The sequence below is a fragment of the Falco naumanni genome, chromosome 7 (assembly GCF_017639655.2).
Source record: "Falco naumanni isolate bFalNau1 chromosome 7, bFalNau1.pat, whole genome shotgun sequence".
In the NCBI taxonomy this organism is placed as follows: Eukaryota; Metazoa; Chordata; class Aves; order Falconiformes; family Falconidae; genus Falco; species Falco naumanni.
The window spans coordinates 51,407,067-51,419,981 of record NC_054060.1 but is presented as its reverse complement, the minus strand read 5'-3'; the positions used below and the strand labels follow the sequence as shown (position 1 = coordinate 51,419,981).

Genomic DNA, 12,915 nt, shown 5'->3' with positions numbered 1-12,915 from the left:
TAAAGGATACCTCTAATTTTTGAGAGGGGGGGGAAAAAGGTTCTTATAAGCAACATGTTTAAATAGCAAAGGATACAGATGACAGTGATGTTTCTCTTCCACTGACTAAAAGGCAGATGACTAATCAAGGTGATCAGATGCAGTAAGAAAATGCTGGAAGCACACAAGAAGAAATTTAGTTGGTATATTTGAGTTAGTGAAAAAAGGAGAATTACAAACAGTTTCACTGAGTGTGCAACAGCAAGACATTTTAGCCTGTTTTATGTCATCATAAATCTCTCCCATAAACCACTAGTTTTATAATAAAGACCAGCTTAGCCATTAAGTAAAATGAGTGCCCAAGAACATTTAGAGACCAAGAGCAATGTGACATCTCATTACACTGAGCTGAGCCTCCGGTTATCAAATATTTTATCTGTATCCCAAGCATACTAAAGGCACAACATTTATAGCAGGCAGCCTAAATCCTTTAGCTGAACTTTCCTTCCTCAAAATAACACATAATATATTCCGATATTCAAGCAGAAAAATGCTGGCAACATATGGCGTATTTGCTACTAACTAAGTAAGCACTGAAGAAAGGCATTCCAGCAGCCAGAAGTTTTATTTGCCAGGAACTCAGTTTTGGGGTTTAAGAGAAGTTTTTTTCTTTTTACATAGGAGACACAAGGGATGCAAGAGTTTGTAAAGACTCCAGGAGGCTGCAGAGTACGTCCATGTAAAAACCATACTCAGAAGCCAACATTCAAAACTGAATTCAAAGACTGAAAACACCTTCTTTGAGGCAGCTCACATCCTGACATCAACATTTGCACAACAGGTTTCTACAGAAAAAGCTGTTAAAGGGACTTCAGTCCCTGAATCGTCAGTCTTAGTGGAAGAGTTTAAATATAAACAAAAGGGAGCAAAAATCTCCTGTTTTCCAGGCACTGACTAGTCCAGGTGTGCAAAAACTTCTCCCTTCACTGGAGTCTCATCCGTTTTTCAGGTGGTCCTTTAGTGCCAGCACTCTGCTGAGCATTCTTTACAGTCTCTTTCTCCTCTGGCTTGACAGCTTCAGGGGGCGGTTCTGGTTCCTTCTTGATCTGATCCACTTAAGAAGTAACAGTAAAAGACAGTTAAAACTCCAATTTTTTTTCCTAAAATACTGTTCAGAGTACTTAGAAAATATTGTTGATGTCAAAGGGGCAAAATTAATTTCAAAGGTATAAGAATAACTAAGGACTAAATTCATACCTATATGGGAAAAAAAACAGGAACAGATTGAAGAGATACAGTTTATGCTTTTCCTGTTTTGAAGTTGCTTACAATCAACTCAAAGCCTTCACGCACTTCATTGAGCTTGTAGCACCATGCAAAAATCACTAAGATGCTGAACTGACTAAACTGCTCCCTCATTCACCCTTTTCACCTTCCTCCTGCTTTCAAAGACCATTTCCTGCAATACCATTTTACAGACAGAAAGGGCATGAGTAATATACACAGTTTTTCAATTTCACTCTGGCTGCCACAGAGAACTCTTATCTAGTACTTTGCATAATTAGGCAATGCTAGGATTCCTAACCACCTCAGTAGCAACAGCAAGAAGCTTATATGGCAACTGGAAGACACTGCTATATAGAACCTATTTTTTAATTTCTGTGAGAATATTAGAGTTTTACCTGGGATAGGCTTTTCTCCAGGCTTTTGCTGTGGGGAAGGAAGAAAAAAAAAAAAAAATGTAACACCACATCAGTGGGATCAAAGTCATAATTCTTCTATTCATTTAGGAATACAAACCAAGCAACACACTCTTATACATAAAGCAGTTGAGGGTAGAAGGGATCACTAAATACACTTTAAACAAAATCCAGTTATCATTTTATAACATCCAGGTTTTCCTCTGACAACTGAAAAGCACCAAAGCAAAAAATACAGTTAGCCAGTCTTTCCCACATCTGAGGAATGAACAGTTTTGTGAGATGCTGTAAACATTTCCTTTGCTCCCAACCAGAAGACCTGGTAGAACAAATGGCTGCTACACATGATCAGAGGTAATCACAACAATTTCACAGAATGCCAGGAATTTCCACACTAATTAATGAGCCCCAAAACAACAGAGTAACTAAAACAAAATAGCTGTGGTGGCTTGATTGAGCTCACAAAGAAGGAAACTGGAAGCAGCAAGGAAGATCTGATAGCCGACAAGAACAGATTATGATTAGGTAAGTAACCTGTATAATAAAATCTGCCCTCAAAGTTTTGCCAAAGTCTTGACAACTCCTGCAATTACAAAGGGGAATCCTACACTCCAATCAGAGACTTCCATTTCAAATTTATTATCTAATTTACGTTACCATTGTGGGAAGTACACAAAATTCCCATTCAGTTTCAGCTGTACCAGTACTTATGACAGCCTTAAGTTCTAAGTTACAGTAATACTATGGCTTATAAGTGTCATACCTGAACAAATCTGGGTGGAAACTTCTGTCTTAGGTCTAAAAGCAAAGCATCTACCCGTTGCCTTTGGAAAATAGAACTTGGTTCTTCCTTCTTCTTGGCTTTTGGTTTAGCTTTCTCTGGAAGTCACAGAAATGTACAAGAAAACTGTATTAAAAGTTCTTTTATCAGCTCTTTGTTGTACGGCAAGTCAGTATCTGTCTCTCCTCTAAACTTCACCAACATTTTCCCTTTGACATGAGCTATTTTTCTGTGTGCAAGACACATTAAAGACAATTGCTACCTCCTGACAAATTGGTTTTGCTTCTGAAAACGTCCTTTGGTCTCCAATGAGCTGAAGAGCTGCCCACTACATTGACACAGAGCTGACCATTTTCATCTCCCACCTATGCCTCGATGTTCATCCCTACCAGCACAGAAAAGCAAGATTCCTTCCACCTGATACAGAGCACTAACTTATAATAACACTATCCTTCAGACAGACACTTAACCTCATCTCTACACCATCTCTGTGCACTGGCCTCAAGCTTTTCCCCATGTGATCTTCCCCTGCCAAAGTACACAGGCGCAACTAGGAATCATACCTCGTTCTTCTTGATCTTTGAAATGCCACCAGTAGCCCTTGGATGGGTGATAGCGACAGTAGGACATAGCTTCTTCAAAAGCAGACTGAATTCCGTGCACTGCAGTGAGCTTTCAGAACAAGAACATAAGGCAGTGTTCAGAAATTAAGAAGAAAATGGAGTATAAATTTTTGAAAGCATGGATTTTAGAATTAGTATTCTATATACATTTTTGTTCTGGGAAGGGAACTTGGGACATCTAGTTTTGGATCAAGACTGTCAACTCTTTAACAAGTTCTTACAAGGCCTTTTCTACAGTGCTTTTCTAGACTGACTGAGAAAAACGTGCAAAAGCAGTAGTTTGCCAGAACAGAAGAAATCAAAACAAAACCGAGTATCCAATTTAAAAATATCACATCAACAATAAGCTTCATTTAAAGAGAAATATTACACTACCTTAATATTCCAAAGCAAGCTTCACTGAACATGTATTTGATTACTATTTCATATGTTCTTGTCATGTAATTTTTCTTTTGATTATTCAAACCTCATGCTGTTCCACCAATTGTGTAGCTTCAGTTACTCTGATCCTTCATTCTTAAATAATGTATCCTACTTTTTGAACCATACTGCATTCTCTCAGGATCTTTCATTTCCATATGGGATGCACACCATATTAACCACTGCGGTTTGTTTTAAGTTACTGTACACTACACAAGATCTTTCCTCAGAACAATGAAGGAGGGATTTAAACAGCTTGGGGAACAACAAAAAGTAAAAGCAGATGTATACCATTTTAGATCAAATGCACAGAACACTTACAACTCTGGAGTTAATGACAGACCCTAAGTCAGGTGCCTGATAAATCACTCCAGCAATAATATAGTAGTCGGCCAGTGGAATAACTGTGAGGAGAGAAAAAAAAAAAAAAAAGACAGGATCAATTTAAAGCTCTGGCTGAAGACTGTGTGTATTTGTTGCTGAATTTCAGTAGTAACATCAGAAATCGCTACACTGATCTCACCACCGCATTTTCTCTTTCTAACCTTTTCCTTCAATGTACTTTATTTGCACTTTAGCCACAAACCAGTAAGGGATAAAAAACAACAAGGTCTGCTTCACAGACAGAAAAGCATCAACTTTAACCCCTGCAAACAAATAACTGACCTTCCAAGAGTTGGTGTTTTTGGAGCTACACAACAGGAGTCAAGTGAACTGCAGTCAAGTAGTTCTGTTTGCTACCAGCAGAAACCCACAAAAGATCTTCTGCCCTCAGCTTCCTCCAACTTGTACTGTCCTCCTAGTTAGACTTCCCAGAACCAACGGCAGCTAAGAACACACCGAGCATGCCTTTCTAAACTAATGAGATTTTGCCAGAAGAACAGATTACCTTCCAAAGGCATTTGCTAAACCAGATTTGGAACCTCTACTGACCGATCAAAAGTTCTTGTTCATGAAAGGCGCACTGCAGAGGAACATCACAATTACCTCCATAATACTCTGCCAAATATTCTTCAACCGAGAATGCTATCAGCTTCACGTTCCTCAGGATCTTACCTGTGCACACATTTGTTCCAGTTCTTCCATCTGTATTAACACGTTCTGTCTGAACGTTTTTACTGACAGGACCCAATTCATCCAGTACTTGCATTTTATGAAGGTTGGACACCTGCCTAAATTAACAGACCGACACAGCTCTGTGCATATTACAGCCAGCACCCGCTCCTCCTCTAGAGAAAGAGGATTCTCAGGATTTCCTTAGAAGTGGAATAAGACACAGAAGAGCAGCTATACTGTCTCACTGCTCTGTACCAGAGCAGTCTACTTTCCTAGACAGGTAACTCTCTCTAATCACTGGATCTCAAGGCTTTTCCAAATTAACTTCAAACAAGCAAAAACTCGGCTTAAAGAATTTAAAATATACACTTAAAAAACCCTGACACATTAAGTCATACCACAGGCCTGCACCAGCTCTATCTGAGGACTCAACACTAGCTGTGAACTCATAAATTTTAGTTTTCCATCCCCAAATACACTAATATTTGTACCATGATAAAATGAAACACATGGGTAACATCTGTGCTAGGGAACTATGCGACTCAGTCAAGGTACCTAGAATAAACTGTACAGTCACAACAGGAAAAATGTTACCAAACAAGTCCCAGTAAAGTTCCACCAAACATACATGCACATTACAGCAGAAGTCTGAACACCCATATTGTAAAGTCCCAACTCTACTTTTCATCTAAAATTGTCAAAACAGGAAACTAAGGGCTGCACAATATTTCCATACTCACCTTTAGAAAGCTAGAATCAAAACCTTTAATAAAAAAACTTGAAAAATTTGTTGAAGAAGGAAATACTTTTTCAGTATGGAACTGCAATATAAAGAGGCCATTATCTGATATAAGCAAGTAAGAAGCATTGCTAGACAATGGCAAAGTCCTGCACAAGACCAAAACGTATATGCAGAGCCTGAATCACCAAAACCCCAAAAAGTTAAGAAATATCTACCATTAATCCTGCCTTTCTTTTCTATAAAGCTTACTCTGAAATAACCTGTTATTTTACATATACGTACAATAAACAGGGAAGACAGTCCAGTAACTATTGAAATGTGGCCTTTTAATTAATCACACATGCAAACACAAATTTAAGAATAAAAAGTACTGAAGCTAGCTGCATGCAAATGAAAAAAAAAAGCCAAGAAATTTCATTTAAAACTTGGAAAGGTCATCAGTGACACTGTAAGGAGTGATGCTGTTGTCACAAGATTCACTCACAATTCCAAAATACTCTGTTCTCAGAGGAATAACCAAAACAACAAGCATTTGCACTATCTCATGGTCACCTTTCACATGGGTCGTCCTCTACTGACAAGACCCTACTCAGCAGCATAACCAATCCACAGTTCAAGGTGAAAATAGTGCAGAATAACCGAGCGAACTGTAGTCAAATAAGCAGTCAAAGAGAGCAGAAGTGTGAATGATCCCTCTCCCTAATGGAAATCATGGTTCTCCAAAATAAATAAAACACATACTAGCCACTTAAGCTTAATACGAGCTAAACATCTGATCAGCCCCAAGCAAGGACGTTGTTAGCCTTATATTCAAATAATTAAAACCCTTGCACAGCCTAAAAGATAAATATAGCATGGCATGAATTCTTTTATCAATTTCCCATGGCGAAATAGCTCACAAGGCAGCACTTTCTCACTGCACTCTTCACATTTCACCACAAGATGGCAATCCCTGCTACCAGCACGCTAGAGGTCACTGCCAGGCAAAGCATCTCCACCCCACCACAAAGCCTCATACCCTTCAATTTAGATCTAAAATAAAGACAGAAAAGGGGAACCAGAAGTGCCTAAACACAAATTAGGAACGAATAAAAGCAATTAACTGATCGGCCTTCTCAACAGTGACAAGAACTGAGCAACCTTACCTTGTGTTGGTGATTGCCTTTGCTGCTTTCGGATAATGAAGAGAATGGGCTCTTGAGCATGAAGAAGGATGTACTCCACTCCAACCATCTGGCTGAAAAAGAAGCAGGTGGAATAAGTATTTTCTTTGAAGTAAAATCTATAGGATGCAAATAGCTACCAAAGGGCTTGGCAGTGAAGGGATGAAGTTCTGATGCTTTGGAAGCTCTTCTATGTAACGTGCAGTAAATGAAGGCACAGGATTTCCTGAGCTAGCCATCATATACAGAGTTAGAACAACCTGACACAACATCTAAGCAGAACGTGTTAGCAAACAAAGAGCAAGAAAGATAATCTATCATCACAGACAAAGGTCACAAAGATGTGCCCATCTGTGTGTCTGATGTTAAAGCCTCTCTGCAACCACATCTGAGCACAAGTGACTTTACCAATGAACTTTTAAGTCAGCCTGCACACTCACTATCATATTGTGAAATCTTTAAATAGTTCTCAAACATCTCATTTGTGCTTGGTGTAGCAGATGGGGAACTGCAAAGAAAGTTAACTTGCACATGCTGCGATCTCATTACACAACCATCTGCGACTGCTTTATTTACAACACTCACTACTTTTATTATCCATGCTAAAAAGCCAGTTCTTTGGAGGAATTACATACTAATTATGGCACATAGCCAGCGAGATATGGAAACACAAACTATTTATGAACTCACAGTATCCCCTAACTAAACCCTATTCACCATAGAAAAACATTTAACTACATTACCATTACTCAGGTTCTGTTGAGCTAGGAGGATCAGCGAAGACAACTTTTCTAATTCAGAGAAATATCTAAAAGGTAATTTATGAAACCTCAGAATATACATAGAATCCTTTATGCTTAACATTTCCCTGAAACAGCATAAGAGGAAGCAGAAGACATCCAAATACAAAAAAAGCTGGGCTCCTCGGCAAGTGGTAGAACTAAAAATCATGGAACAGAAGTTTTCTAGCGTACTTCCATTCAACCATCAAAGCTTCTGGATGGAGGGACAAAGAACACTGCACAGGAAACAGTTCCAAACTACAACTTACTTCAAATGGTCCAAGGTCATCCGCTGCATTTTGACAACTTCATTGTTACATGTTCGGTCATAGAAAGGGTTACTTCGCTCTGAGAAGTAGTCCAACACACTCCCATTGTTTAATATTGGGATCCAGGAGCTGTCAACCCAGGAAATTCCCAAGAGATTATCTAGGAAGAGAAATCTACACTGAGTACCAAAGCAGCCAGAAAAATACCTCCAAGAGTAAATAGCCACCAGTTAACGATTATAGCAGGGGAAGGAGGTAGAACACAGCCTTGCACAAACCAGTTCTAAGTAAAAATAGGTTTCATAGAGTTCAAATAACAATTGATATCTTTTAACCTTCTGCAGTTCTGTTGTAGGTACACAACAGGAATAGTCTTTTTATTATTGCACTTTCCTTTCCTTGACTACTAGCTGCTGGTAGACATTTTTGTCTCAAGAATATGAGCAGGGTCTGTGTGCACATGTGTGTGCTGTGTTGGCAAGAGTTAATTAGCTCTGATACTGTATATAACATTAGCATAATACATCTACTCAGTATATTATATACACTTTATTTTATGAGCCATAGCATTAGCTGAGTAGAAAGACAATCCAAAGCATGGTTCCTTTTGAAAGTTAGGTCTCTGGTAAGTAATTTGAATTTACAAAACAAAGTTAGAATCCATTAGAGTGAGGGGATTAAAAAAAAAAGTGATGCACCCCACACTAAATCTGAGCCTGGTCATGTTTAAATCAGTTTATTTCTTATAAAAATATTTTCAAAGCGTAAACTACGATGCTGCAGAACAGGTAAAACACTATAAAGATCTATTAATTAAACCAAGAGTTTTCTTTTGCTAAGCCAATGAGTAAACTACCAAGTAAAACAAAATAGTGCCATTGGTAACTTTTCTAAGATGTTCTTTTATTAAAATACCTATCACTATGACATCACAGCAGCTGATACTGTTATGTTTAAAAGATTATTATTTTTTGATGCGGATGAAATCTATAATAAACAAAAACCCCAAAACAGCAGACAGAAAGATGCTATCTTTGGGCAGATGTTTCCCAATAGTCTTCAGCAACAGCTTCTATTCCTGACCCTACAGTTCATCTGCCAAATTGCTTGCAGCAAATCACTTGTTCCATAACTCAGCAGGTATCACAGAAATCTAACATTAACAATTACATAAAAAAGCAAGCTTTATAAATTAAACACACTGTATAACCTGCAAATCATTATATGTCAGTTAAGTTCCTACAGATTTGAGGACATTTGAATTAAAATCCCTGGATTTTGTTATCATACTGCAGCAAAATAGTATTTCTCCAGCAAACCAGAGAGATCAGTGTCAACAATCAGTTCTAGTCAACAAATCTGATGTTGAAGATTCATGATCTTGAAAACCATCCTGAAATTCATCCATTTTAAGTTGCAGGAGCAGCACATAGAATTTCCAAGACACAAGAAAGCAGGAAACAAAGGCACACAACTGTTTAGAACTAAAAAACACAAGTGATGAGAACTCACTGAAAACTTAATGAAGAACTGAAACTTCCTTCTCAAGGGAACCATTCACTTACGTTCATGCACTATGTAGATACCCAGAACTCCCACTTATCATTCCACTGTAAATATTTTACTTTTGTGACAACTCAGTATGCTCAAGGATGGCTAGCTCAGTTCCAAAAATGTCAGCTCATATACTATATTAGCAGCTCCTCTGAGGAGCAGTTAATAAAGTAACACTAGCTGCCCAGCAAATCAGGAAAAATGCAGCATAAGTAATCATGTGTAATTCATTCTGCCTCGTTAATCTCAGAATTGCCAGCCTAACTTTTGTAGAACAGGGCAGGGGGGAAGCCTAGAGGCACACATGCTGTTTCACATACACTATTCTCTCTCTTCACTATATAAAAAAAAAAAAAAAGGGGGGGGGGGGGGGGGAATCTCAAACACAGCACTAAGATCCATTATTAAGCACTTAAGCTGTGTTAGCACCGATTATCCTAAAAGCCTTTCAAAACCAAGAGACAAGCTCTCCTTACCACCACCACCAAAATCTTAAGTGCTTGCATTCCTGCCATAACAAATTTTCATATTACACTTCAAATACAAACTTTTCTTGCTTGTATGATTAGTAATAACTATATTTCTTAAAAGCTGTATCAGCCAAGCTTCATATATATAGATATATAGCTATAATTCTGCATCATAAAATGGAATCTGAAGTTGGACTCTAAGGCTCAATTATCCACAGCTGCTTAGTGCCAGTATTTATAATTGCCTTTATAACTAGCAAGATTGTTCTCTTAAACTATTACTGGAAAAAAGGGGAGGAAGAACAAGACCAACCACGAACATGACATGCCTGTTATTCTGACTAAGAGCAGCATATTTCTGTTTATTTTGGGTAAAGAAAGGATGGGGTCCCTGCTTCCCTGTTCCTTTTAAAAAGAGGACATCTTGTTCAAAACATTTTTTGCAGAATTTGCATCACAGATGCAAAAGTAAAGTGCTTGTGACAACCCTGCCAATCTGCCATGAACATCAAGACAATCTGGGAGACAAGCCAACAAACCATGGCAAAAAATAAGAGGATAACAATTCACACAATGTGCTGCACCTGGCCTTGCTAGCTCGATAGCCTAACACTGAGCTTTGACAAACTGAGAGGAACAGTAAAATAATTTGACACTTCAAAAATAAAAGTAGGCCTCAACATCTACTTAATATACTGAACCATATCAGATAAAATACTTTAACAGAGCTTAAATGATTTGGATTAAAACAGGAGGTTCTCACAACAGCTAATCACTTAATACAGCACTCTTTCATTAACTGTCCACGTCGCTCCTTGCTGCAATCTGCAACAAAGCAGTCAGAAAAGCAAGCAGGACTGTAGACAGAGTTAGACTCTGGATAAAAAGGAGAAAACCTCTGTGGCATTATCAAAATTAATCCCTCAAGAGCTTTCCGTAACTGTCTGCTCTTGGTCATTCTCTGAGATACTGTCACACAGGTTTTCGGTGTGATTCCACTCGACACCCTTATGCAGAAAAATTATTTCCTTCCTCATACTCTCTCAACCTCCTCTTCCTCTCTCAAAGTTCAAAATCTTCACAGCCATTTAAGCTGTACTTTGTTTACAATGTAAACCTTTAATACTTCATTCAAATATCACCCCGTCTTCTTCATAACCTTCTTTCTATCCATATCCCCGAATTCTCACCAAAACCTTTCTCCTTCTCAGCTACCTCACCTTTCTTCCCAGCTTTTCTAACACCTGCCCTGCCTCAGCCACCCGAGGCACCGTTAAGATGTCCAGCCTAACTCACTGCTTTGGTCCCACGCCTGCCCGCGATTCTCAGAGCTCAAACTCTTTTTCGGCTGTTCCTTTATGTTACTGTCTCACCCCGGGACCATCCTAGCCTGCCTCATGTCCAAGAAAATTGCTTTTTGGCCAGCTTTTCCTCCCAGTTCCTTCTCATGGCATAGGTGACTGAACTCTCCTGTGCAGAGTTTTCAAAGACACACAAACGAAGCCGGTAGCTCCCGTGCCCCTACCGAACGCCGATAAAAGACGCAGCTGTACCCCCCCCGCACCTTTGGCCACACCTCATCGTCCAGTAACTCGGCCGCTCCTCGGAGCAAGTGCCATTGGCACCGCCACCTGCAGCCAGCCAGGGCGGCGGCCGTCCTCCCTCCGCCCCAGCCAGGCCGCCGCGCACTGCCCCGCGGGGGGAGCTCGCCCCTTCGCGCTCCCCGCCCGCCGGCGGAGCCCGGCCCAGGGCGGCGGGCAGGGCCCGTAGCTCGACATGGAGACGGTGGCCCCGGGCCCGGAGCCGCGGGAAGCGCGCCGCGCCCGCCAGCGCCGCTAGCGGGGAGCCCCGAGCGCCCGCGCACCCCCCGGCCGTACCTCGGATGTCCACCGCCGCCATGGCCGCGCCGCGCACTTCCGCCCGGCGCCTGGCGGGGGAGGCGGCGAGGACAGGAAACGGGGTAGAGCGGCGCCAGCGACGGAGACGGGAGCCGAGAGCGACGCCGGGCCGGGCGGGGCGGGGCGGGGCGGGGCGGGAGGCGGGCCCTCCGGGGGCGGGGCGGGGCGCGGCGCGGCGCTGGGCGGGGGAGGCGGCGGGTCCCCGCTCGGCGGGCGGCCGCTGTGCCGGGAAGCGCAGGGGCGACGGGAGGGTCACGCTGCCGCAGCCTCCCGCCGCCACCGCAGCGCCACCTGCTCCTCACCCGCGAGTGTCGCACGGCCGGAACGGCGGCACGAGCGATGGAAACGACATGCGTTTCTAATGGCAGCTCAGAAGCGGGTACACGGGCGTTGTGCAAGCGGTGCCACCTCACCTGGGCCCTCTGGCCACTGCCGGTCACTTCCAAAGCGAGAGAGATGCGGGGTCCCGCCGCGCGTGCCAGCGCCCTGCTAGGGGAGGGGGCAGCCCGGGCGCGGGTGGCGTGGGGCGCTTGTCAACGCAGCCACCGCAGCGCAAGGGTCCTGCCCGGGGCTCGGGCCCGGGCACGCTGCGGTGGTGTCGCTGGCCGGCCGCGGGGTGAGGGGCAGCGCTCGGGGGGGCGCGGAGCACGCGCCCGCTGGCGATTAACGGAGTTTTGACGGCAAGCGGGAGCCGCAGCCGCCACCGCGCGGCACGGCGGGAGCTTGCGGCGTCGGGGGGCGACCGCAGGTTGTCGCCTCTTGTGGCACACCGGGGTGGCGACTGGTAGTGGGACTTCTTCCCCGTCCGCTAGGGACACGTACGGTGCGTGCAAAGTGCGGGCAGGGGCATTGCCGCCGTGTCGGGGCGAGCGGGCAGGCCGGGGGAGCCAGGGCTGGTGCTCGGGCAGTCACAGCCCGTCTGCTCCCGCACCGGTGACACCCTGAGCACACACCGGCCCGGCCCGCCCAGGACTCCCGGCTCAGTCGGTGTGTCGGTGTCACCGTGCAACATGCCAGTATACCGGGTTTGTTCTCTGTGGCGGGGCGCTGCATGCAGAACACTCGCTCTGCATGTTTCAGGCGCTGAAAGATATCCAGGTACTAACGAAAGGTTACAAAAAGCGACGAGATCAAATAGTTAAGGCAGAAGAATGCTGCTTCGGAGACCTGGGCTCTTCTTGCCCGTGATATACATTATATTAATAAAGATTTTTCCAACCTAACATTTCCGTTGCCCGCTAATTTCAGTTGCTTGTTTGTTAGAGACTGGCACCAGGGATCCGATTTATGAATGTGCTGAGCCCTCGCTGCCAGGGAAGTGATAGTGGTCATGCTCTGTGGGTTTTATAACCCGCTGCACGCTGAGAAGTCAAGTTCTCTGAAACCTCTCTCACTGTAAGCACCCAAAATAAATTTTTTGTAATCTCTGCCTCAAGGCTGCATCTCTACAAGGGGGGTGATAACAGGTCCCTTAGCTC

At 43.0% G+C, this 12,915-nt stretch overlaps 1 protein-coding gene across 1 annotated transcript; it reads right to left on the bottom strand.

Annotated features, from left to right (window-relative positions):
• Positions 1-25: 25 nt before the first annotated feature.
• MED6 (mediator complex subunit 6) lies at positions 26-11,541 on the bottom strand. The gene is made up of 8 exons (XM_040601267.1): positions 11,417-11,541; positions 7,516-7,675; positions 6,447-6,538; positions 3,825-3,907; positions 3,024-3,132; positions 2,443-2,558; positions 1,662-1,689; positions 26-1,093 (listed from the first exon to the last, which is right to left on the bottom strand). The coding sequence occupies exons 1-8, from the start codon at positions 11,436-11,438 to the stop codon at positions 963-965; spliced, it is 741 nt and encodes a 246-aa protein (XP_040457201.1). The 5' UTR covers positions 11,439-11,541; the 3' UTR covers positions 26-962.
• Between the last annotated feature and the right edge of the window lie 1,374 nt (positions 11,542-12,915).